At 48.1% G+C, this 26821-nt stretch overlaps 1 protein-coding gene and 1 pseudogene across 1 annotated transcript; both read left to right on the plus strand.

Annotated features, from left to right (window-relative positions):
* Window positions 1–204: 204 nt before the first annotated feature.
* Window positions 205–12424, plus strand: LOC137149508 (natural killer cells antigen CD94-like; annotated as a pseudogene).
* An 11866-nt stretch (window positions 12425–24290) lies between these two features.
* Window positions 24291–26515, plus strand: LOC137149514 (interferon-induced protein with tetratricopeptide repeats 2-like). The gene has a single exon (XM_067543010.1). The coding sequence runs from the start codon at window positions 24355–24357 to the stop codon at window positions 25540–25542; it is 1188 nt and encodes a 395-aa protein (XP_067399111.1). The 5' UTR covers window positions 24291–24354; the 3' UTR covers window positions 25543–26515.
* Window positions 26516–26821: the final 306 nt, after the last annotated feature.

The raw sequence follows: 26821 nt of genomic DNA on the forward strand, positions 1-26821 counted from the left end.
GAGGCCCTGGGCTAAGGGTCGTGTTGCCAGCCATTGCCGTGGAGGCAGGACCCCTGTATTGCCACCTCTCCTGATCCTATCGTGACTCTAGCGCCATTGGTGAGTTTTTTAATCTGATGATGGAAAAGGCATGACAACTAGGGAATTTTCCCTGATTCAAAATGGCTGCTGCCTCCCATTCCTGTCCATGGGGCTGAAGCCGGCATGACGGCCGCCATTTCCCTGCGGGCTGGCTGTGGGTGGCAGGGGAGCTGCCCTTAGCAAAGAGGGCTGCCATCTGCCATTGTTTTCAATGAGGATGAAGCCATGCCCACAGGCAAAATGGCCATCGCTGTCTGGGTCAGGGGGCAGGGCTGGGCACAGGGACTGTGAGGCATTGCAGAGAGAGGCCCTGGGGAAGGTGGATGAGGAGCATGAGGGGGTAAGGGGAGGCTGAGGAGGTGCAGAGGACAGTGATGGGGTGGGAGATGGAGAGAACAGAAGGCAGCTCTCCTCCCTAGGGGTAGTTGTGTGGTAGGGGAGTCCCCTCCGGGCACCCAGGACAAGGTCATGTTGCTGATTCTCTTGGATGGATCATGAGTCCTGGGCTTTGGGTGCCTGTAGCAGGAACTGCTGCAAGAAGCTGGATATCATGAATGTCAGAGCTGGGCACATGGGCAGAGCTGTGTGAGCGCCTTAGGGCTGAGGACACAGACCAGTCTTGCCTTCGTGTATGGCCCTGGAGCAGAGAGAGGGTCCAGGGGCAGCAGGAGGCAGGGAAGCAGGGAGTTAGGAAAGTGATGGTGCTGGGACCAAGTCAGAGGAGAATCCCTGGGGCAGTGGGAGGTAGATTAGATTAATAGATTCCAAACCCAGAAGGTTTGGATCATCTAGGTTTGTGATCATCTAGTCTAATCCCTAATCTAGCGCAGGCCAGAGAATTTCCCTAGAGCAGAGCTCTTAGAAAAACATCCAATCTTGATTTAAAAATTATCAGTGATGGAGAATCCACCACGACCCTGGGTTAATTGTTCCAATGGTTAATTACTTTCACCGTTAAACATTTTCATCTTCTTTCCAGTCTGAATTTGTCTAGTTTCAACTTCCAGCCATTGGATCATGTTACACCTTTGTCTGCTCGATTAAAGAGTCCATTATCAAATATTTGTTCCCCGTTGGGTACTTAGAGACTGTGATCAAGTCACCCCTCAACCTTCTCCTTGTTTAGCTAAATAGATTGAGATCCTTGAGTGTTGGTGCAGGGTGCAGACAGTAATAGGACATTGATGGTAGTTCCCCTATCTTAGGGGTGAGGGAAGCTAAGAAAGATCTCCATCTGATCAGCTAGAGAGAGGTGCATTTCTGAGTGCATTAAAGGTTGACTTACAGTCTGAAATTCTCCCCCACACATTGGCAAAGGAATACAAACAGACTGAAAAACAAGATTTGATATTTTTTAAAGAAAACATGATTTCTTGGGCCAGTTTCATGATTCTTGAGGGTCTGATTCTTGATCTCTTAAGGTGGGAAGTACTGGGAACCTTCTCCTGTCGCGGAGTTCTCTTACCCTGCAGGCCCTCATGCCTGTGCAACAGAGGAAAGTGAAGGGCGCTCCATCTGACATAAATGTCATCTACCAGGCCAACGATGAAGGGAAAGCCAACGCGCAGGCCGGGCCGGCTGCTGGCATTGCAGGTGCAGGTATCTCCTCCCACAGCAAGGGGAAGGCTGCCCCAGCCACTCAGTCTCCCTTCTCCCCCCTTTGAGCCCAAGATAGCTGCCCTGACCCCCTCCCTGGTCTGTGCCCAGCCTTGCCAGATCCCTCCCTGCCAAACGGCTCCCTCTTCTCATGCAATAACAGTGATGAGTCACAGAGAGAGGCTGAACAAGAGGCTCTGTCACAATAAGGGAAAGAGGATGATCCCTAAAGCTCCTCTGCCTCTCTGCTTCACTGCAGAGCTGTCTCCAGAGTCTTTCCCAACCCCATTCCTGCCTGGCCCACTCTGATCCCTAGGTCCTGTGCTCCTGTTCACACTGCATCCCACTTGCCTCCTTAATCCACTGACCAGGGCCAGAATTGGCAGGGGGGCTGCCTGGGGACGTGATCAGGGAGGGTTTCAGATGGCAGGGAGGTGAGTACAGGGGTGCCCCTGTCTGGGGAGACCGGGAAAGGTTTCTGGCAGGAAGTCACCTCCGTTTTCCTAGGCTCCATGGCTGCAGGCTGCCTTACCTGGACAGCTAGGACGCAGCACACAAGGATTCCCTGTGCCATTCCAGAGGCAGGTAGCCGGGTGCGCAAGGCCATGAAGAGAGGCATCTTGGCTGCCAAACTGTTTAACTTAGCTGTGTAGGACAAGGTGGTTATTGCTAAAGTAGCACCTAGAGGCCCCATCCAAGCTCAGTGTGCTGGGTGCTGTCTGGATACACAGAGAGTCTCTGCTCCGTAGAGCTGAAATAAATAACTGGGGGAAAGGCAGTATCATTATCCCATTTTACAGACTGGGAGCTGAGGCACAGAGAGGAGAAAGGCCAGGTTCACAAAGAGGCTTAGGGCCCAACTGCCTTTTTAAGCATCTACGTCCAACATTTAGGTGCTCCTGACATTTCTCAAAGCCGCTGGTGCCTAACCCACTAGGTCTTTAAGTTTCCTAGGACATAAGTCTCTGCTGGTGGATGGCTTTGCTCATGCCTAGGTCCTGGCATTGCCCCACGGCTAATGAGCTGCTCGAGCTGCTGCGAACCAAAACCCTGGGAGCCCTGAAACAAGATTCTCAAATCAGATATTCCTCCCCCGTCTCACTAGCAGGACCTGATCCTCTCAGTCCCTGCTTACGGCTTGGTGTCTCCACAATAGACATCCTGGTGTGTGTGTCCCGGAGTATCCAGTAACCCAGTGGATAGGGCACTCAGCCAGGATGTGGAGAATCTTGAACCCAGGCCTCCCACCTCCCAGGTGAATGCCCCAACCACCAAGCTATTGTCTTAGGCACCTAACTAGAAGAGAGTTCCCAGCTGAGGATCCCAAGCAGAGGCAAGCGCATGTTCATGTTCTCCATTTCCTTTCTGGAAGCATCTCCCAGTGCATCTCCATGGCGGCTCTCTGCCATCATCCTGGGGCCCATCTGCCTGATCTTGCTGATTCTGGTGATCGTCATGGCTCAACAGGGTGAGTATTTTATAGATTCATAGATTATAAAGCCAGAAGGGACCATTTGGATCATCTGATCTGATGTCCTGTGTAACACGGAAGTCACTGAATGAATTGTTTTTGAACTAGAGAACATTTTAGAAAAATATAGAATTTCTAAGACTTATTGAGAATCAATATTAATGGTCCAGAGAGCTCCACAGCCAGCTCTTCTAAAACTCTTACAAGTTAGCCAGACCTGCTCATTTAAAAATATCTGACATTAGTAGCTTCTATTTAACATTGTCCTGAGTTACTGGTGGAATGCAAAGTATTTAATCATCATTAGACTATCTCATCAGGTTTTTCCCAAATACAGGACAGAAATATTTATTGATCACTGTCTTTTCTGCATTTCCCCTGTTAATCTGTAATGTAAGGTGATCATTCGGCCCCATCTTTCTTACTGAACCTTCTAGCTGCAGCTTCTCATGGGGCCAGGATTCAACGTTTTTCTGTAAGACACAGATCCAGTCCTGTCACCTGTACACTGCAGGACACTTACAGATAGAGTGACTAGATGACCCGATTTTATAGGGACAGTCCCGATATTTGGGGCTTTTTCTTAAATAGGTGCTTGTTGGCCCCTCTTCCCCCCAGCCCCTATCTCAATTTTTCTCACTCGCTATCTGGTCATCCTACTTACAGACGACAATGAACGTTGCACTGAGTTGGTAACAGGTGTTGGGGCTGGGCCTACAATTTGTGGGGCCCTCAGAGGAATACCATCCAAGACCTCATCTATGACCCCTCACACCAGTGATCCCCTCAGGCCTAGGCAAGCCCCATGGCCTCTGATGCCCCCATCCATGAACCTGGAAGTGGAGAGTCAGTCCTAGTTCTGTGTTGCAGTTGGAGAGGAGGGTAGGGCTGGTAAGGAATTCACCCTTTGGCCCAGCCCACTGATGGTCCTGTAAAGTGAAATTCAGGGGAGGCGGGGCAAGAACATCCTCACTGGCACTGGGGATCAGATTAAACCTGAGTCCTGCCATTTTAAGGCCCAGGACAAGATCCACCTCTTAGAGCGAGGCCTCTCCCTAGCAGCTTCTTGGCAAGGTTCTGCCCTAGAAAACATCCCCCTAGCTGACCCCACTTGCAGCAATGGCTATACAAGGGGTGCAGAGCAACATCCATCTTCGGTCATGGGTAATCATCTCCCTTCATTCCAGATAGAGACTGCGGTGAGAGGCACAATGAAGAGACACTCAGACAGGGGGATCAGGGTTGGTGAATTAGCTGGTGTGTTGTGAGGTCCATGGTAGATCAGGGCCCTCTGGATAACCAAAGGCTACCATGGGGGATTCTGGCTGTACAGGTTGGCTCTGCACTCCTCCTGGACCACCAGGAATCAAAGGTTATTGCCATTGGCCATTGGAATGGGAACTGTAGATGCCTAGATACCATGGTGATGGACACTGGAGAGAGATTCTTCCCAGAGAGATTCTTCTCTTTGTGTGTGCCCAGAGGGACTCTGATCCTATTGTGACAAGGGCTGTATGAATAACTGCTTAGATACAGATAAGCATAAAAAGGATTAGACCAGCCACCTCTGGGACGTGGGATGTTGCTGATCTACCTCTGCAAACTTACAGCCTTGAGTACATTTGCTGGAATATCTGCGATGTAAATGTTGATGGTTGTGTTACTGGGAGGGGGGATGGATCCAGTGGCCAAATAGGTGTTTGTCATCTGCCATGTAATGAGTTAATGTTTGTCAATCTCTTCCAAGATGTAGGATGTGCAAATTTCAAACATTGTTTTTGTTATTACTGGATAAAAGGCAGGGAACTTACATCTCTGATATTTCCCGCAGGGAAGCTACTTTCAAAACAATGGTGTTGATTTTCCTCTCACTAACTCTTGAGTAAATAAGGAATGACTCCTCTGATATCAGTGTAAAATTGGTGCAAGCAAAAGGAAAATCAGGTCCTACATTCTCTCTGTCAGTCACTAGATGGCACTGTGCCTCCGTATGCTCACAGTCCATCTCAGGCTATAAAATGCTCCAGGATTTAAAAGAAAGACCTGCAGGAGTAAAAAGAGAATGCCAGCGAGTGTCCAGCAACAGAGTGGGGGTTATACTAGGGTACAAAATATATCAGAAAGACAGAAGAGGTCGTACTGCTGGGGGAGTGGTGCTATATGTGAAAGAAAGCATAGAGTCATATGAAATACAAATCTTAAATGAACCAAACTGTGCCATAGAATCTCTATGGATAATAATTCCATGCTTGAATAATAAGAATATAGCAGTAGGGATTCGTACCGACCACCTGACCAGGATCGTGATAATGACTGTGAAATGCTCAGGGAGATTAGAGAAGCTATAAAAATAAAAAAACCTTCAATGATAATGGGGGATTTAAAGTATCCCCACATTAACTGGTTACTTGTCACCTCAGGATGGGATGCAGAAATAAAGTTTCTGGACACCTTAAATGACTGCTTCTTGGAGCAGCAAGTCCTGGAACCCAAAAGAGAAGAGGCAATTCTTGATTTAGTCCAAAGTGGAGCACAGGATTTGGTCCAAGAAGCGAATATAACTGAACCGCTTGGTAATAGTGACCATAACATCATAAAATTTTAACATCCCTGAGAAGGGGAGGAAACACCAAAGCAGCATGTAATTTCAGAAAGGGGAACTACACAAAAATGAGAAAGTTAGTTAAACAGAAATTCAAAGATACAGTGCCAAAAAGTGAAATCCCTGCAAGCTGCCTGGAAACTTTTAAAAGACACCATAATACAGACTCAATTTAAATGTATTTCCCAAATTACAAAACATGGTAAGAGGACCAAAAAAGTGCATCCGTGGCTAAACAACAAAGTAAAACAAGCAGTTAGAGGCAAAAAGGCATTCTTTGAAAAGTGGAAGTTAAATCCTATTGAGGAAAATAGAAAGGAGCATAAACTCTGGCAAGCGAAGTGTAAAAATGTAAGTAGGAAGGCCAAAAAAGAATTTGAAGAATAACTAGCCAAAGACTCAAAACATAACAGCAAAAAAATTTTAAGTGCATCAGAAGCAGGAAGTCTGCTATACAACCAGTGGGGCCTCTGGACAATTGAAATGCTAAAGGATCACGCAAGGAAGATAAGGCTATTGCTGAGAAACTAAATGAATTCTTTACATCTGTCTTCATGCCTAAGGATGTGAGGGAGATTCCCAAATCTGATCCATTCTTTTTAGGTGACAAATCTGAAGAACTGTTCCAGACTGAGGTATTGTTAGAGGAGATTTTGGAATAAATATATAAATAAAACAGTAATAAGTCACCAAGACCAGAGAGTGTCCACCCAGGAGTTCTGAAGGAATTCAAATGTAAAATTGCAGAACTACTAATTGTAGCATGTAACCAATCATTTAAATCAACTTCTGTACCCAATGATTGGAGGATAGCTAATGTGACACCAACTTTTTAAAAAGGCTCCAGAGGCGATCCCGGCAATTACAGGCTGGGAAGACCAACTTCAGTACCAGGCAGATTGGTTGAAACTATAGTAAAGAACAGAATGATCAGACACATGGATGAAAATGATTTGTTGGGGAAGAGTCAACATGGTTTTTGTAACAGGAAATCATGCCTCACCAATCTACTAGACCTCTCTGACGGGGTCAAGAAGTATGTGGACAAGGGTGATTCAGTGGATATAGTGTACTTAGATTTTCAGAAAGCCACTGACAAGATCCCTCATCGAAGGCTCTCAAGCAAAGTAAGCTGTTATTGCATAAGAAGGAAGATCCTCTCCTGGATCAGTAACTGATTAAAAGATAGGAAACAAAGGGTAGGAATAAATGGTCATTTTCCAGAATGGAGAGAGGTAAACAGTGGTGTCCCTCACGGGTCTGTACTGGGACCAGTACTGTTCAACATATTCATGAATGGTCTGGGAAAAGGGGTAAACAATGAGATGGCAAAATTTGAAGATGATACAAAACTACTCAAGATAGTTAAGTCCAAAGCAGACTGTGAAGAGTTACAAAGGAATCTCACAAAATTGGATGACGAGGCAACCAAATGGCAGAGAAAATTCAATGTTGATAAATGCAAAATAATGCACATTAGAAAATATAATCCCAACTCTATATATAAAATGATGGGGTCTAAATTGGCTGTTACCACTCAAGAAAGAGTCGTGGAGTCATTGTGTATAGTTCTCTGAAAACATCCACTCAATGAGCAGCAGCGGTCAAAAAAGCTAACAGAATGCTGGTAAACATTAGGAAAGGGATAAATAATAAGACAGAAAATAGCATATTGCTCTTTATAAATCCATGGTACACCCACATCTTGAATACTGTGTGCAGATCTGGTCACCCCATCTCAAAAAAGATATATTGAAATTGGAAAAGATACAGAAAAAGACAACTAAAATAATTAGGGGTATGGAAAATCTTCCATATGAGGAGAGATTAATAAGACTAGGCCTTTTCAGCTTGGAAAAGAGATGACTAAGGGGGGATATGATAGAGGTCTATAAAATCATGACTGGTGTGGAGAAAGTAAATAAGTGTTATTTACTCCATCTCATAACACAAAAACAAAGGGTCACCAAATAAAATGAATAGGTAACAGGTTTAAAACAAACAAATGGAAGTATTTCTTCTCACAATGCACAGTCAACCTGTGGAACTCTGTGTCATTGTATAACAGAGTTAAAAAAAGAACTAGAGAAGTTCATGCAGGATAGGTCCATCAACGGCTATTATCCAGGACAGGCAGGGATTGCTGTATGCCAGAGGCTGGGAATGGCTGACAGGATGGATCACTTGGTGATTATCTGTTCTATTCATTCCCTCTGCACCTGGCATTGGCCACTGTTGGAAGACAGGATACTGGACTAGATAGACCACTGGTATGACCCAGTACGGCCGTTCTTATGTTCCGTTGATCAGAGCTGTGGCAATCTGCTGGATCTGGGCACCACATTGTCTTATGATTTTTCTTTTGTATTTAAAGTTTACCATCTGTCCCAGAAATCAAAGCAACAGCTGGAGGTCATTGAAATGGAAAACATAGTCCTTTCGGACACGTTACAGCAGCTGACAACTGGCAAGGGTAAGGAACCACAGCGAGAGCCTCCGGGGAAAAGACTTGACTCATCCACGAATTCCTCCCTCCCTCCTTCAACTCTTAACTATTCTCTCCCTTACCTAAATTCTTACGTGTCTCTGTTCATCCCTCCATCCCTAGCTCCTCAGCTAATCTATTGCTTTCTCCCTATGTCCTTCTCTATGTAACCCTCTGGCAGCTGGAGTCGGCAGTAACAAGGGCTGTGTTCAGTAACTAGGGGTTCCTTTCAACAATACAACACAAAACTGACTTGAGCCCCTACCCAGTCGATTGGGGACTGGGACAACTACACACCATGCCTTGGGCACCTCTAGAGGCAATACTTGTCCTCTCACAAGCACAGAGACCAAGTGTAGAAAAGAAACTTTTAATAAATGGGGAACACAACTTGGCATTAACTTGTGAAAATGTTACCTGAAGTCATTAAATCATTATTTGAAGACTTCAGTAATTTAGTCATGGAGGGCAGGGTGAGATGTGGCCTGCAGTGTGCAGGAGATCGGACTAGATGATCATGATGGTCCCTTCTGGCCTTAAAGTCTATGAGTCTACAAATGGTGCGTGGGATCTTTAGGCAGGGCCCACACCACCACATACACATGCCTGCTATCATCCTCTCTCAGCTCCACTGGTCTTTGGCACCCATGTCCCCTGGCTAAAGAGTGCAGTTTAGTTGAGGGTGAGGCCCTCAATCCGAGTATGCCAAGCACAGTTCTGTTGTCCTTGATTCACACAACAAAGGTAACACCCCTTTAGCACCTGTGCCCCAATGACAGAGTGACTTGTGATCCAACAGCAACCAAAAGTAATCATTTGGTCAAAGCAGTCCCATCATGCGGAGCACCTAGGCAGGTTTTGTGTGTCCATGCAAACAAGGTAAGCTCCTGAAATCCGGTTCCCCAATTCACCACGAGCCATCAGGGAGAGCTCATTCAGACCCTGCTTACATCTTTCTTACTTTCCAACCCTAGATCCTTATCTGTTCTCTCTGCTCCAGATCTTTATCTGATCTGTCTGCCTACCTTCCCCATCCTGTGCTTATCACCATGGGAACTCAGTGGCTAGGAATTCTTGTCTCCATCTTCCTGTAACTCCTGTTCTCAGAAGATGGGCTATAACTGTCACCCACTCCCTGACCCGCCCTCCCCACTGAGGCGAGGACACAAGGTACCAGTTTCCTGTGCATCCTACTTGTTGCTGGAAGAAAGGAGCTGATGGTCAAAGGCAGAAGGGCCAGCTAGATCAGTGTGAGAAGACATGTGCAGGGACAGGTCAATGGTTTAGAATTCTAAGCTAGGTGAATTTCCCATCATCCTTCACACCCAGCAGTGAGGAGCTGTGGTAACAAAATGCTCTTGGAGAACAAGGATTGAAAATCTGTCTTTTTCTTCTCTTTTCTTCAAGAGGACAACTGCAGCATGTGTGAGGTGGACTGGGACCAGCGGGCTGCCAGCTGTTACTCCTTTTCCAGGTCCGTGAAAACCTGGCACGACAGCTTAGATGCTTGTACTGCGATGTCGGCCAGTCTGGTGAAGATAGAGACCAAGAAGGAGTTGGTACAGAGCCACCGCTGCTTCTCTTCTTTATTGATATTGCTTGCCGATAAAACAATTACATACACACTGAGTATCTGTAGCACTCTGGGAGCAGAGAAGGAAGGGACTGATTGTTTCAGGGGGATGTGGAATGGGCTATGAGGTCTTTCACCTCTAGAGCAACAGTTTCAACCATGCCCAGGTCAGTAATAACACCTTCCATTGATTTCCCAGTGGGGCACAAGTTAACTGGCCTCCTTTCTGTCATCCTCATTAGAGTCCGAGCATGGAACAGGCTTTGGATGCTAATTTCCCTCGCCCCTCTATAAATTACCATGCCTGGCACAAAGAGGAGCTCGCTCGCTCTCTGAGTCCCGTCTGTCCTTCTGTCATTGCAGACCCTTTCAGGAGCACAAAGTGCATTTAAAGAGCAGTTTGGCCTTGTTCGTTAACACTACTGATTGGGAGGCCCATTGCAAATGACTGACCTTTGTGAATTAACAAGCAAGATAATTATCTATGGAACTCACTTCTGCAGGTTACTGAGGCAAATAATTATAGGAGATTTGGGAAAGGATGAGATTCCTGCCTGAATGAGAAGAATATTTGCTAGCATAGCAATGTGAGCTAGGGTCAGAGGGCTGGGGCCATTGATCCTTGTGGTTCATGGCACAAACAGATCAGCTAGCCGGGGGATCAGGTAGGCGTGACCTCCATGCTGCTCTATTGCACAGTGGGCAAGATGCTTTATAAGCTTTTTCCACCTCTTGGTGAAGCATCCAGCACTGGCCACTCCTCTACTGCACTAGACGAGCCATTGCTATGCTCTGGTTTGGCAATTCCTGGGTCCTTGGTTCCTGCTTTTGTTCCTCCTTCCAGCCAAGAATAATCTATGGGAAAAATCTTGTTTGGGAACCACACAGAAAGGCAGAATGGTTTGGGGGTTAACTCAGGGCCTGGGCGCCAGGAGATCTGGGTTCTGTTCCATTGATTCAGTACTTGTCCCTGGGAGGGTCACTTAGGCTAGTGTTACCAAACATGGGAGCCTAGAGAGTCAAACACCGATTCTCATAGTTTAGACAATTAAATCATTAGCCTGATTTCCAGAGGGGCCCAGATCCTTTCAAAAGGGGAAAAAAGGGTATTCGGGGATTTATTGTTGTCCTTTATTGTCTGGAGCAGGAGTTCTTAAAACGTGAGTCCTTCAAGCGCTTCTACCCAAGCCACAGAGAGCCTTTCTACTTCAGTTTGTGGACAGGACTGAACTACGACAACGACATCGGGAACTGGACATGGGCTGATGGCTCCCCTTTCTCCTTCCAGCTGTACGTCTCTCCTCGCTGCCAGCGCCCACCCAAGGGCACTGATCCAGTTCAGAGCTGGCTCTGAACATGGTTAGAACCAGCCCAACATTTCTCATTGGAATATTTTTTTCAAGGACCAATGGCTATTCGTATGAAATTTCCATATCTTTTTCTTCAAAATTTTCCAATGTAAACTGAAAAGGTTTTGGTAAAAAATTTCCCTTTTCAGTTAACAGGGAAATCCCCTTCACTGGAAGTTTTCTAAAAGAGGCTGGATAGCCAACTTGGAAGAGGGTTAAGCTAGATAACCCTTGCGGTTCCTGCTCATCCTGTGGTCTAGGATTCTGTGATTATTAGTGTCCCCATGCTGTCCCTATTCAGGAGGTGGCTTTGTATAGAGTCCACCTTGTACCAGGGAGCTGTTCACAAGCCACCACCCATGCAGCTCTCATTGTCTCCTCATTGGTTCTGGCAGCAGAGGCGCCAGGGACTGAATGAGCCACAGAGATTGAGCTCCCCTATGAAATGAAACCCTTTCAGGCAGGGATGAGGCACATCATCAATTGAGGGGAGTGGGAGAAGATGCACATGCATGGAGGTGGGAGAAATCTTTCACTTATTCTGGCCCTGCTGGCCTTCAAACAACCCCCAGCCTCTCCAAGCCTATCCTCAGGAGAAAACTCCCCACAGACCAGGACACACCAACTCCAAGTGGCACCAGACCTGCCATAACAACAGATGCAAAACCTGCAGACATAGCTCCACCGCTACAATGATCAGCACCTCCTCACAACACACCCACTGAGTCCTACACATGCCTATTACAACACATGATGTACCTCACCCAGTGCACTACATGCTCAATAACAACTATGTGGCTGAAACTAGACAATCACTCTGTGCTTGAATGAACTCATACAGGGAAATGATAAGGCTGGCAGTGAGACAGGACTTGTGCTTTGCAGGTTCCAGGTCCCGGGAGCTGAGGGCTGCGTTTACGTCAAGAAGGGGGACATCAGCACGCAGAGCTGCGCCAAGCGAGAGGCTTTTATCTGTGAGAAGCCAGCCAAGTTCGGGGGGAATTGAGAAGCAGGGCAAGTGCAGCTCAAGCAGCAGCATCGGGGCCTCCACAGATCTTTTCCATCCTGGCACCTTGTGGGTGTCACACTTGGCACTTGGTTAGCACAACTGCACTGAGTCCAGGGAGGACATGTGGCCAGGAGCTCACCCCTGCTGCTGAGTTCTCCCTGTTTCCGTTAGTTAAAGGTGTGTTGACAACAGTTGTAAGTTGCTCAGTTGTTGACCGTGCTTGAGGCAATAAATAAAATGCTGGTTCTAAAAGGCCAAAGACGCCCTTGTGGTTTAGTTTGTAACTCCTCATAAATTGCTCTGGCTGGGACCCTTTTAAACACAGTCACTGCTGGGACTGTCCCAGGTCATGGCTGTGTGTGCTGCTGGGCTAGTCAATGCTGCCCCCCCCTGCTGTCCGGTGCACATTACAGCCTGGGGCACTGGGGTCTCCCACAGGCCTCCTTCAGGAAGAGCGCTTCTGCTCCCCCGGGCAGCTGGAACTGAGGCACAGAATTCAGATGAAGGTAAATGCATCTGACTCTGCTCTGAGTTTCATTGCTCAGAGTAAGGCTGGGCCCCAGTTGGTGGCAGCTGAGCAATGCCCCAGGACGTTGCGCTAACATTTGCTCTGTGCAATAAATAGCTACGTACTGGGACCGCAGCTCCACGGACAGGATGATTTTCCATTGTGCAATCTGAAAACGCATGCCCCAGCCTGATGAGCCCTGCTGCATCTTTCCCCTGTGGTTATTGACATCCACCAGCTTCTCAAAGACTCCATTTATGGCTGCTGCTTCTACCCATAACATTGGAGCTTTATCACGTCATAGAATCTGGGGCTGCAGGCTCAGTAGGTAGAAACGTGTGGACTGAGAAGGCCAGCCCTCGAGGCTAAGGTTAGAATAGCTTCCAATGGTTCCTGAATGTTGGCTGGGACAGCAATTAGCCAGGGTGGGATGTAAAAACCCAGATAGTCCCAGGCAGACCAGGGCTATTGGCACTTTCTGCCAGGTCTTGACAGCTCAGGTTTGTTTGAATCCATAGACAGATAACTCCCCACTTCCAGGGGGCAACTAATTCCTCAACCCATCAGATGATATTGACATCAGTTGATCTTACCCTTAAGCCTAATATTACTAAAGAAATGAGAATAAAACATTATTTTTACCAGTTCACACTGGGATTTCATCTTCAAGTGCTCGACACACTGTGCCCTGGTTTTCTGGTCAGAGGAGACCAGGTAGCAAAAGTCATCTCACGGCACCTATTGTCCAGACGCAGGCTGCATTTGCTGCCTTAGAAAACAAACCAGCTGGTGGATTTCCCTCTTTCTGGAGCGATCGGGTGTGCTACTGTATTAGGTGGTGTGTGAATGTGATTTACCAGCGAAACCCAACCCCAGCTGCCTGGTCACACACTGGGTTAGTCACCCCCGCCTGTGCTACTCACTCACCATCTAAATTTGGTTCCGTTGTTGCAGGGTGCAGGCCCCACCACTACATTGATCACTCACTTTAACCTGCCTCAGGGACTCCTTGAGTTTCCTGGCCTCGCTTTGGAGAATTCCCATCACTCTGTTGTGCTGGCAATATGGAAATCTGAGATTCACATTAACCATTAATGCAAAATACACCTTGTCAGTTGGAATGAATTTCTTTTGTCCTTTGCACTTACACAGTGATATTGTGAGAGGGGCCTTTGAATAGTTCACCTTCTAATCACCCGAAAGAAAGAAAAATATGCTTTGCTGAACTTTCTTTGCTGTAGGCTTGTTTTAGGGTAATGAAGAGCAGAAAGAGAGCATGGGGGATGGATGAATGGATCCAGTGGGATCAGAGAAACAATTACGGAAGGCTGATAATACATCAATCACCCTTTCTACATGGCAAGTCTCTGACAGTCTGGGAATCTATGTAGGGAAGGACACTGGGAGGGCCATGGGACCAGTGGGTGCGCTGGGGTGAAGAGATGCACATTGTTTCCCCCCATCTCCCAAAATGGCCCTGTGGAGTTCTCCAGGTAAAGAAAATACAAAGAGTGGATTACCACACCATGCCCATGCTTTTTTTAAAACTTGGTGTCACATTAGCAGCTATCCTCTAGTCATCTTGTACAGAGGCTGATTTACGTTAACAGTTCTGCAATTTCACATTTGAGTTCCTTCAGAACTCTTGAGTGCATACCATCTGGTCTTGGTGACTTATTATTGTTTAATTTACCAATGTTTTCCAAAACCTCCTCTAACGACACCTCAATCTAGGAGAGTTCCTCAGATTTCTCACCTAAAAAAGTGGCTCAGGTGTGGGAATCTCCCTCGCATCCTCTGCAATGAAGACCGATGCAAAGAATTCATTTAGCTTCTCCACAATGGCCTTCTCTTCCTTGAGTGCTTGTTTAGGGTACCTCAATCATCCAGTGGCCCCACTGATTATTCGGCAGGCTTCCTGCTTCTGATATACTTAAAAAAATGTTGCCATTAGTTTTTGAGTCTTTGACTAGTTACTCTTCAAATTCTTTTTTGGCTTGCCTAATTACGCTCTTACACTTCACTTGCCAGAGTTTATGTCTTTCTATTTTTCTCAGTAGGATTTAATTTCCACTTTTTAAAGGATGCCTTTTTGCCTCAAACCGCTTCTTTTACTCTGTTGTTTAACCATGGTGGAACTTTTTTGGTCCTCTTACTGCGTTTTTTTAATTTGGGAATATACCTTTAATTTGAGCTTCTATTATGGTGTCTTTAAAAAGTTTCCATGAAGCTATTTCATATTTTAGCAAAGCTTTTGATATGGTCTCTCACAGTATTCTTATCAGCAAGTTAAAGAAGTATGGGTTGGATGAATGGACTATAAAATGGATAGAGAACTGGCTAGAGCGTAGGGCTCAACGAGTAGTGATCAATGGCTCCATGTCTAGCTGGCAGCCGGTCACAAGCGGAGTTCCCCAGGGGTCGGTCCTGGGGCCGGTTTTGTTCAACATCTTTATTAATGATCTGGAGGATGGGGTAGATTGCACCCTCAGTTTGCGGACGACACTAAGCTGGGGGGAGTGGTAGATACCCTTCAAGGTAGGGATAGGATACAGAGTGACCTAAACAAACTGGAGGATTGGGCCAAAATAAATCTAATGAAGTTCAACAAAGATAAGTGCAGAGTCCTCCACTTAGGACGGAAGAATCCCATGCACAGCTATAGACTGGGGACCGACGAGCTGGGCAGCAGCTCTGCAGAAAAGGACCTGGGGGTAACAGTGGATAAAAAGCTGGATATGAGTCAGAAGTGTGCCCTGGTTGTCAAGAAGGCTAATAGCATATTGGGCTGCATTAGGAGGGGCATTGCCAGCAGGTCACGGGAAGTGATTATTCCCCTCTATTCGGCATTGGTGAGGCCGCATTTAGAATATTGTGTCCAGTTTTGGGCCCCCCACTACAAAAAGGATGTGGACAAGTTGGAGAGAGTCCAGCGGAGGGCAACAAAAATGATTAGGGGGCTGGAGCACAGGACTTATGAGGAGAGGCTGAGGGAACTGGGCTTGTTTAGTCTGCAAAAGAGAAGAATGAGGGGGATTTGATAGCGGCCTTTAACTACCTGAAAGGGGGTTCCAGGGAGGATGGGGCTAAGCTGTTCTCAGTGGTGGCAGATGACAGAACAAGGAGCAATGGTCTCAAGTTGCAAGGCGGGAGGTCTAGGTTGGACATTAGGAAAAAGTTTTTTTACTAGGAGGGTGGTGAAGCACTGGAATGGGTTGCCTAGGGAGGTGGTGGAATCTCCATCCTTAGACGTTTTTAAGCTGAGGCTTGACAAACCCCTGGTTGGGATGATATAGCTGAGGTTAGTCCTGCTTTGAGCAGGGGGTTGGACTAGATGACCTCCTGAGGTCCCTTCCAACTCTAATATTCTATGATTCTATGATTCTATGATTTCACTCTTGTGATTGTTTCTTTTAATTTCCGTTTAACTAGCTTCCTCATTTTTGTGTGGTTTTGTGTAATTTCCCTTTTGTGTAGTTCACCGTAGAAGATGCTCAGTGGCTTTTTGATTTAGTAATTGTTAAAAATAATCAAAAAGGTTGTCCCGGGAGTGGATTGGGGAGACGGAACCCCTTATTGCCTGCTCATTCCACCTTGATGCCGCGAGTGAGCAACGAGGGGGTTACTTTACAATTCTTTTATCCATAACGGTATATAAATGTATAGCTTTCTAGCAACTCCCCATAGACCCTTATTTGGTTACATCGACACCTATAAAATGAATATTAACAACTACATAATGAATATAATTATACCCACCCCTGTTTGTTGTTTACAGGATTACCATACAGAGGTCAGGCACATCACCTTAAAACCTATACATTTTACACTAACATTCTTTGAAGTAAAGGCATGCCAGGGGGAGAAGGAAGATAATACTTTTTTCCTACCAAAAGGCCTTGAACAGAAATAGCGATAAACTTACCCCTGCGCAGATGGCCAGGAAGGGAGGAGAAGAAGAGAGATAACAGACTCTAACTAAAATTCACTCTAAGTAACAGAAACAAGGTTTGCCCTTGCCTTGACCCCGTTCCCTGTAATTTAGGCCTGACCACTTGTCCAGCTTTTAACTTTTTACTCTCCTACAGTAATCAGCCCCATATCTAGCATATCTTTCCAGTTCTTCCTGAATTTGCTTCTGTGTTTCTACTTTAGCACTGTATGCTTTGCTAGTTTCAGTGGAACGTGCAGTCTTGTCAGCTAAACTGACAAGTTAGGAAATACCTGCCTGCAGTGTTGTAAAAGCACTAACATCGCTTGCTTTTGGGTGCGATTCAAACCCTCCCACATCTCAGTGCTCGCCAGAGAAATTTCATCCTAACAGTCCCTGACCAAAACAATTAAGAGGGCAGGAAACATTTCCCCAGCACAGCAGGTCATATTCACTGCCATCGCCCATTCATGGTAAGCTTTCAGTCTATTGACAAGTACTGTTTGCACAGCTCCCCTGCCCTAAGACTTCCTGACATCATAAATTACCTCATTTACTCTTTCTACCGCTTCAAAAAGTTCTTTTAAAAAATCTTGCATCTTGTTCCTCCTCACTGGGATTAACACTCACACCAAATCACCGTTGTCCAAAGACCTTTCTTCAGCATGCCGGTCATACCAAGCTTTTGGAACCATCTGACTCCTTTCAGGGTTTTGCTGTACTAAATCCATCAGAGCCTGTAAATTCTCTTTACAGCAAGTGACACCCTCCCTGACAGGCTGTCCTGTCACCTGTGTACTACTCTCCCAAGAGCAGCAAATCAAATCCAGGGGTCCCCTCACATTCTCCCATAATGGAGATCAAAGGAGGCTGTCAGAGCATCCACTCACCACTGGTGGTGCCTCCTCCTGACCACTCTGGGGACTAGCACTTTCCAGGTGCTGTGCTGTGCTATGCTCTCACCCTGTGGCCCCACTTACTCCAGGAGCTGCAGCGGTCTGTGACTTGGCCCTCTGGTCAGGTCACTAGGCTTCTCCCCTTCCAGGGTATCAAAGTCTTTTGAGGCAAACTGTCCCAGGAAGTTCACTCTCTGCTGGCTGGTCTGCATCACTTCCCCAGTGGCTGGTAGGGGAACCTGGACCCATCCTCTGCTCCAGGCTCCAACTCAGGGTCCTTCTCATCAATAGCCAAGGTCTGACCTATCCCATACCTTGGTGCTTTCCCCCTGAGCCTTTCCTACCTTGCTGGCTCTCTCCTTGCTCCACTCTGGGTTTGCCAGCCCAAACTCCCTTCCCCCAGAGGTTAATTGTAGACTACACTCTGGTCTATAGGGCCAAACACACCTCCCTTCTCCCAGGGAGTGACTGCAGACTACTTTCCTACAGCCTCTGTCTGCACTCAGTTCCTGGGCTATATACAGGCCCCTCCTCTTCCTGCTCAGCTGAGCCCCGTTTAATGAATCCCTGTTCTCTGGATCCTTTCCCAGATGCAGCCTGGGGAGTTAATTGGCTCACCTTCCACCATAACCCCTTCAAGCCTTGTGTAGGGTGGACACCCCATCATAGGGGCAAAAGCAGTAGATTCTTGGGGAACAAGATCACTTGATGATGACCTATTCTATTCATTCCCTCTGAAGCACCTGGCATTGGGCACTGTTTGAAGATAGGACACTGGGCTAGATGGACCATTAGTCTGACCCAGTATGGCCGTTCTTATGTTCTTAATGCTTCTATATGTCAATAACAAATAAGAGAGTAACACATCCCAGTCACTCTCTCTCCTGGTAACACACATCTTCACAATCACCTTCGAAGTCCCATTACATCTTTCCACCAGACCCTTAATTTCTACATGATTGGGGGTGGCCTTCATATGCCTCACTCCACACAACTCCCATAAAAGTTTTCTTCCTGTTCAGTGAGTGACAGAGTTCCAAAACACACATTAAACAGTTACAGAGCAAACACCCCGGTATTCTCTTAGAGCAATGGATACAGACATTAGAAGTAGGATTAATACATGCAGAAACCTGCAAACATTCCCTAAAGTTTAAACACTAAACACATCCTTGTACCACTGACATCTATTTTAAATCTACTGACCCACAGGGGAGCCAGATGGGTTTCCAGCTGTGCACTTGTCAGCATCCAGTGAGGCCTGGGGCCTTGGAATTGTACGAGGAGATTTTGATAGACAAGTAAAAGGGCCAGAGACCACATGATAGTGTAATATTGATTATCATATTTGCTGCTAACAGCAGATAAACTTACTAGGCCTTTCTGCAGGCCTGTGCAGCCTTGGCATCACTAAGCCAGGAGGCGAGGGGAGCCTCTTGCTCAACCTTTGCCTGTCCCTGCACCCCTTTCCTGATGCTCTGGTGGACGTGCTGGGATCTATGTTTCAGGAAAAGACCAATAAGCTTATTTATGCATGCCTTCTGGGAGATGTCTGTCCGGGCCCCAAGATATGCAGATTCTGTAGGAACACATCAAGTTAATTAAGTATTCTGGCAACCTTAGGTCTGGCTTTTGAAACTTTTTTTCTCTTTCTTGGCCTCCAAACTTTCTACTAACAAGGATAAATATGGGGGGAGAGGCTTAGACTGTTTGGGTCTCTCTTCTTCGACACAGCTTCTGGATCCTCCAATGGCAGCAGGGAAGGATGTGGGTAGTGGAGTACCCAAAGGGGGACAAATCTTGCAGAACTCCACTTACTGCACAGGGAGAGTTACCTCTCCTTTTTCTATAAGTAGAGTCTCTATGTGTGCCCCACTTCAGGTGACTCCTGAGCAGTATCACCAGCTGGGGGAGGGGGTTTCAGAGCTGAGTCCAAGACTGAAGACAAAACTGCATTTCCAAGGGAAGCATCTGCTTGAGAAAGGGTGGCCACCACATATTGCTTGGAAAAGGTGTGTATGGAAGTCCAAGTTGCAGCCTTGCAAATCTCCACAACAGGAAGTTCTCTGAGTAACCCCACAGAGATAGAAAGGGATCTTGTGGAGAGGGGTAGCACCCTGGAGGGAGGTTGTATGTTGGCATATTCGTAGCACGATTTACTACAATCAGAAACCCCCCAGGAGAGTCTCTGAATGGAAATTGTTGACCCTTTTAGATCTACAGCAATAGACACAAATAATCTAAATGACTTTCTGGTGACTTGATACAAAGCTAGTGCCCTCCCAACATCCCAGCTGTGTAAAGCAGCATCCTTCCTAAATAGATGTGGTATCAGGAACAATACTGGGAGATGGATAACTTGGTTGATATGAAACCTTGGGTAAAAATTTAGGATGTGGACATAGAGAAACATTATTCTTGAAGAACACTGTAAATGGAGCATCTGCTATTAGATCCCCTATTTCCCCTACCTTTGTGCACAGGTAATAGCCACCAAGAAGGCCATCTTCATAGGTAGGTTAACAAGGGAACAGATAGCCATTGGCTCAAAATAGGTCTCATCGGGCATCTAAGAACTAAATTCAGATTCCAAACTGTGTTGGAATCTCTAACTTGAGGGAAAATGTTCCCCAAACCCTTGAGGAACCTCACAGTTGTGGAATGAGCAAACACCAAGAAACACTCATTGGGGAGTGGAATGCCGTTATAACCTCCAGCAGATCCCTGATGGAAGCCGTAGATAATCCTGTCTATTTCAAGTCTAGTAGGTAGTCCAGAACAGTTGAAAGAGAAGAATGAGTAGGTGGAAAATTTCACTAATCACACCAAATGCTATATCTCTTCCACTTTTGAAGATAGATATATCTCGTGGTATCTTTTCTACTGTTCAGCAATACCTGTTGTACCTCTGAATAACAGGAAGTCCCTGTTGCTGCAACACATTGAGGAACCAGGCTTTGAGATGAAGAATTCCCAGTTTGGGGGGCAGAGTCTGACCAGCATCATAGGAGAGAAGACGAGGAATGGATGGAAGGCTGGTTTCCTGTCACATGGCCAGGTAACACAGGCAAGAGTACTGAGTCTGTCTGGACCATGCTGGAACTGTTCACAATTATTTTGGCCTCGTCTTGTTTGATTTTGTTTATCATCTGGAAATTAGTGGCATTGGAGGAAATGCGTACAGAAGACCCCTTGTCCACAGAACAAGGAAAGGAAAACAAAGGAAAATGAACGAGGCAGGGTGACCGCAGAGATAGGACACAATCATATAGTTGAAGAGTGCGTAGCTACAAAGGGCAGAGAGGAGGCTGCCCAGGGAACCGGACTGTTATTTCCTAACTTTAGAGGGTTTAATTTTTGTGTGGAGGAGGAATATTCAGAAGGGCTGAAGTGATTGAGGAGCATGAATCACGCTGGCAGCCAGTGGGGGTTTGGCAGCCAGTGGGGGTTTGGCGTCTGACCCAGGGGGGCACTTTTGAATATCACACCCCACACGGATAAACTGGGGGAGGGTTGGGGGGAGGAGGAGACCTGGGGGGGCAGGTATAGAGTGCTCACATTTTGCTAATTGCCCTGCCTCAATCATTTCACTCTGCTCCTCACTGCTAAGTGCTCCGGGCAGGTGGCAGGGACGGGCTGTCAGCTGTGCCCCACAGTCACTGTGTAGCACGAGACCAGGCTGCCCTCTGCCCTGTAGAGGTACCTGGAAGGGACAAAGGGAGAGCTCCTCTGCACCGTGTGTGCTATCCTCTGCCCACAACTGCAGCCCCTACATTCAGGGAGCGCAGGAGCTGTTCCCACCCTGGCGACACAAACCACCCCAAGGTGGCGGGGAAGGGTCAGCTGGAGGCAGGGACCCGGCCATTCTGGTTACTGCACCGGGCTGTGCAGCTGGGTGGGTGCGTAGCAGGGAGCGCACTGTGGTAGTGTGAGGTGTGGGGTGTGACCCCGTCTGTGTGCGGGAGAGCCCAGGGTGGGAATGTATATGTACAAGAGTATGTGCACATACACACACGCACACACACACACACAAACACACACGTAAGTACTCCTACATTGTCCATGGAGCTGCAGATGGCAATTCAGGCGGAGTCAAAGGTAAAGTTTACTAATGGAATTGAAAGTTAAGTTTCAGTTTCCTTTTCCCCAGCTCATTCTCCTTTCTACTGATATTCATCTCACCAGAAAAACAAGTGACATCAGCTGATACCGACCCAGCCTGCATATAAAGGGCAGCGTTGTCCTAGCAGACCCAGTCCATTCCGGCCCCAGACAGAACACAGGCCTCGCCCAGAACCGGACATCTCTACAACTTGGGAAGGAAAACAGTGCAGTGAAAGGAGCCTTCTCCTCCCTGGCTGGGCTGAAGACGGCTCATCGCAATGAGGTACGAGCGCTCGGGTCGCTGGGCGGGGTGTGCATTACAAGAAAGCACTAAATTCAGACAGGTTTCGAACCCACTCTCTGGTCCTTTCTGGGGCTTTTCAATCTCTGGGGCTGAGAGAGACAGAAGGTTCAATCTTGTGTAAGCAGGGTCTGAGTGGCCCTCCCCTGCTGTGCCAGCTGAAAGGGGGGAGCGCTGTATTGGCACGGGCAGACCTAAGTGCTGAGCATGTTGTGAAATGGCTGGGATTGGGTTACAAATCACGTTAGTGTTAATTGCGAAGCTGAACGGCTGGCAGAAGGGGGCTAGTCGAGCCCAGCGGGTGGCACGGCCAGCAGAGAGGACTAGTCAGGCCCAGCAGCAGGGAGGTGAACGGTTCAGCTACGACAGACATCAGGTTTTGTGTAGTCTCATTGACAGGAACCCCTAGATACTGAACCCGGCCCTTGCTGCTGCCGACTCTGACAGGCAGAAGGGTTGCACTTGTATAATTTTGCATCCTGTTGAATCTTCCAGCTGGGCACTCACAGAGCTAACCTGCAGTCTTGGTTGGTTAACAAGTAACTAGCTGTTTACATCTTCATCCTGCGTGCTCCACTTCCTGTGTCTTGCTGGGTGGCACCCCCATCTTGCCAGCTGTCAGTTCTGTTTTCCCTACGTCTCTCAGCTTTGTCTGTCATGGATTTTTCAGTGGCAGCCGTGACGCTCAGCGTTTCCATAGCACCTTCTGTTGCCACAACACTTCCAAACACTCAGTCACCAGGCACGGAATGGCGTGTCTGGAGACTCATCATCCTCTCCCCCCAGTCAGCTGGAGTTTGGGGCAGTGCTCAGAGAGAGAGAACGGGGACGTCATTGGTATAGAAGAGTTATTTTAGGTCACTTCTAGAGCGTCCTAACGTATGAGAAGGGCGCTACCAATTTCACGGCCGTGAAAAACGTGTCACAGACCATTAAATGACCCTTTCCCTGTGAAATCTGATCTGCCCCGTACTGCTGGGAGTGCCAGCTGCTAGTCCCGGCCAGGCTGGGGTAGGACAGGACTTATCCTTCCGCTGCACGGCTGCTCTTGGTTGGGAGATCAGACACACCTCCAGAGGTGGCACAGAAGTGAAGGTTGTACAGGGGCTTCGGGCTTCCACCCCCCCACAGCTCCAGCTGGGACTCGGGGCTTCAGCCCCTGTGGATCCTGCCGGGGCTCAGGTCTCCCACCCCTGTGGCTTCTTCCAGGGATTGGGGTGCCCGTTTTCCTGGTGGCCCCCAAACTGGCCTGGTCCTCTGGGCGCTGTCCGGGACTAGCAGCAAAGAGCCCCTGACTCAGGCACTCTCAGCAGCACAGGGGACATCAGACTCATCTCCATGTCCGGGAGCCTCCTCTAACTGCAGGAAGCTCCACGGCTGCTTTCAGAGCCCAGCACAGGAGTGAGGGTGACAATCCCACGACCCCCATACAACAGCTTTGTGACTCCCCCACCCCAACCCGTGATCCACTTTTGAGTTGCTTACAACACCGCACCTCCTTGAAATTTCAGATGGAGACATGTGAAACTGACCAATTTTAAAAGCCGCTGACCAGGAAATTGGCCAAAAGGGGCCATGAATTTGGTGCGACCCCATGTATGAGGGTTGATTTTTCCTCTTTCCCCCCCAAAGTATGTACAGTTGGGTTTGTGCTGTAAAGGAGCCTGGCTAGTGGAAAATAGCAATTCAAAACACTGAGAGCAGCTCCAGTGACTAGTGTGGCAGCTTGCAAGATCCACGGGAGGGCAGAGGTAGAGGGCAGGTGCAGCAGCAGGGAGGTGTGGTGCAGGCCTCGATTGCCTCCATTAAATTTTATGAGAAAGAATGTTTATATCCCTCCCTCCCACAATACCTCCCCTGACATTTCTGTCCTGTCTGCTGCCTGGAGCGGGCCCCGTTTCCATTCATACTCAGGGTATGTCTGCACTGCAGTTGCAGGTGTGTCTCTAGCGCAGACAGGCAAACCCGGGGCAGCTTTAATCTAGCTCGTGGGACTACAATGAGACGTGAACTCGCAGTGACACAGCCCATGAGTCCGTAGCCGGGGCTCAGGCAGGCTTGTAGAGCCCATGCTGCTGTGTTGTCACTGCTGGTTGAGGCTGTGCTAGCTAGGTTAAAACTAGTGCGGGTACACCAACCCCCGCTGCGATCACACCTCTCACTGCAGGGTAGACACACCCTGTGGCCATTTCACAGCACACTGGCTGTATGAAGAGTCCTTCACAATTACACCCACTTTATGCTGCTAGAGAGCTGTGAACAAGCCTTGGTGTAAACGATTGTAGCGTGTAGCAGAAATTCATTCAGCCCAGATGGCGTCTCATTTTCTCCTCTCTTTGCAGCACCCTGCACCTGAAGGAGAAGCTGCAGGCCCTCCAGTGCCACTTCACCTGGGACTTTGAAATCAGAGACAAGGTAGAGGCATCTCACATCCTGCAAACTCTGGCCATGAGGTTTGAACACACGCACTACCAGAACCAGCCCACGTTCCTCGCCATGCAGGCTTATCTCTGCCACCTGCAAGGACAATATGAAGAAGCTCTGCAAAGCCTCAGAGAAGCCGAAGAGATTCTGCAAAGAGATCACCCGGATAATTTCTCCCGGCAGGTGCTGGTCATTTACGGAAACTACGCCTGGATCTATTATCACCTGACACATTATGATTTGGTTGAGCTTTACCTGGACAAGGTTAGCAAGATCTGCAGTGCCCTGAACAGCCGCTCTCCATATGCAGCTCTGATCCCTGAGACACATGCACAAAAAGGCTGGTCTCTCCTGGCAGCAGGCTTCCGAAACAGCAAAGAAGCCACAGAGTGTTTCCAAATGGCATTAAGAGAAGATGAAACTAATAAGGAATTTCTTGCTGGGCTGGCAATTGCGGTCTATGCATCATGGACTCACTCACACAATTCTGTATATTGGAATGCTGCCAGAGAAAAGTTGGGAGCCATTATCCATGAACAGCAGCAGAACTATGAGGCGAAGGTGTATTTAGCCCATATCCTTAAGAAGGCAGATAGGAAGCAAGCGGTAGCCCTCTTAGAAGATGTTGTCCAGAAAAGCCTTAACCCTGAGGTCCTGAGAAATGCAGCCAAGTTCTTTAAAGCAGAATTCCCACAACGAGCAGTTGGTATTCTACAGCGAGCAATATCGCTGAACCCCAATTATCATCTCCTTCACTACGACCTTGGTGTCTGCTACAAGTTACAATTGGAGGAGGCCAAATCTGGTAGAGGAGAAATATTGGCAGCAGCTATTGAGGCCTTCAAAAAGGCTTTGCAGAAAGATCCAGTCTCTGTGTTTTCAAAGCTGGCTTTAGCTGAAATGTACGGAGAAAATACACCTGACTATCAAGAAGAGATTTATCTCAATCTCATGAGTGAAATGCCCAATCTCAGCAAGAGGTGTCAGCAGGCTGTCTACCGTCACATGGGGGATTTCCTCTTCTACAAGCAGAAGGCAGTGCAGGAGGCAGCTCAGATGTACAAAGCCGGTTTTGCCATTCCAGACAACTACCTGGAAAGACCACAACTGAAAAAGAGGTTGGAAGTGGTGGCAGCAGCATTCCAGCAGAGCTCCCAAACCACCGAGGCTGAGGCCATACATGACTTCATTCGAGAGAATCATAGTCCATAGTACAGGATGAAATCTACTGGCCGCAAAAATAGAGCAGAAAACTGAAGATGTCAAGAAAATGGGGGATCCCTTCCCTTTCCTGGACACACCAAGGCCTCCTTCTGAAATGAGTCACAGTCCCCACCTGTGTAACAATGACATTCGTATTGCAAGTGACTCTGGGTCCCCTGAATTGTTCAGACCACAGGCACATGCCGCTGCTGCTTCTTCTAACTGTTATTAACTCTTTACTGGTGTTGTGCCTAGGAGCCCAGACATGGCCCAGGACCTCCCTGAGTCTGCCCCAAAGAGTCTACAGTCTGAGACAGGAAATAACAAGAGGGACCCAACAGACAGACGGGGAAGCACAAGGAGACAATACTGGTCAGTGAAATGGACAGTGGTCTCAGCCCAGCAGCTACCTGGCCATTGTCAGGTGTCTTTCAGCACCTCACCCTGACAGTGACTCACATTTACACGGCACCTTTATCCCCAGCTTCTCTTGGATCTGATACGTTTTTACTTCACTTACAATAACAGTAACTGAGAAAACAGAAATAAATCGGTCACTCTGGGTTGGCCCGGTGCTTCTCCTGCCCTTAGACTGCAGCGGGGTGAGCAGCACTCACAGACCCCCCTGGCACGTCTAGGTCACAGCAAAGCACCGCGACAGGCGCTCACAGAACAGGAGGCAGGCTGGAGTTTCAGACGCTTGCTTGGGGGAAATGGGTGTCCAGATTTGCCAAATAGCTCAGTGCCCAGCAGCTCCCATTGTTCTCAGCTGGGGTCAGAGAGCCCTGCATTGTTCTCTGCGGGGGATGGAATCCTCTATTGTTCTCAGTGAGGGTGGGGAAGATTCTCCATCGCTCTCAATGGAAGCCGCTAGCGCTTTGGAAAAGCAGCCATAGAAGCTGAGGCAGCTCAGGGAAATCCTCAGGGCCTGCTGGGCACTCAAGGCCTTGCCATAAAGGGCCCTAAGCTCCCGGGTGGGGCAGGGGGACGAAGGGGTGGGGCGGGCCGTGGGTAAAGCTCCTTGCCTGGCACGTTGAAAAGCCCTCGCAGTGTCCCGGTGCCCAGAGCCCTCAGGCACAGGGCCCCATCCGGTGCAGGGGAACGCGCCTGAGTGCTGCCGGCTGGCCGGGCGAGTCCCAACGCCACCGGCCCCACTGCGCTGTGATGCAGGGAGCAGCCGACAGCCAGGGCAGGCCGGGTGCGAGGGAGAGGGGCTGGGATGGGGGGGAGGCCCGTGTCAGGGGGGTGCTGGAGGGGACAGGGCGTACAGCCGTGGGCAGGTGGCGGG

The sequence above is a fragment of the Emydura macquarii genome, unplaced genomic scaffold, assembly GCF_026122565.2.
Source record: "Emydura macquarii macquarii isolate MOO-44397 ecotype Brisbane River unplaced genomic scaffold, CSIRO-AGI_Emac_v2 contig_760, whole genome shotgun sequence".
Classification (NCBI taxonomy): Eukaryota; Metazoa; Chordata; order Testudines; family Chelidae; genus Emydura; species Emydura macquarii.

Bases quoted from the DNA above. Each gene is read 5' to 3' on its own strand.
- LOC137149514 (XM_067543010.1), top strand. From the start codon at position 24,355: ATGAGGTTTGAACACACGCACTACCAGAACCAGCCCACGTTCCTCGCC.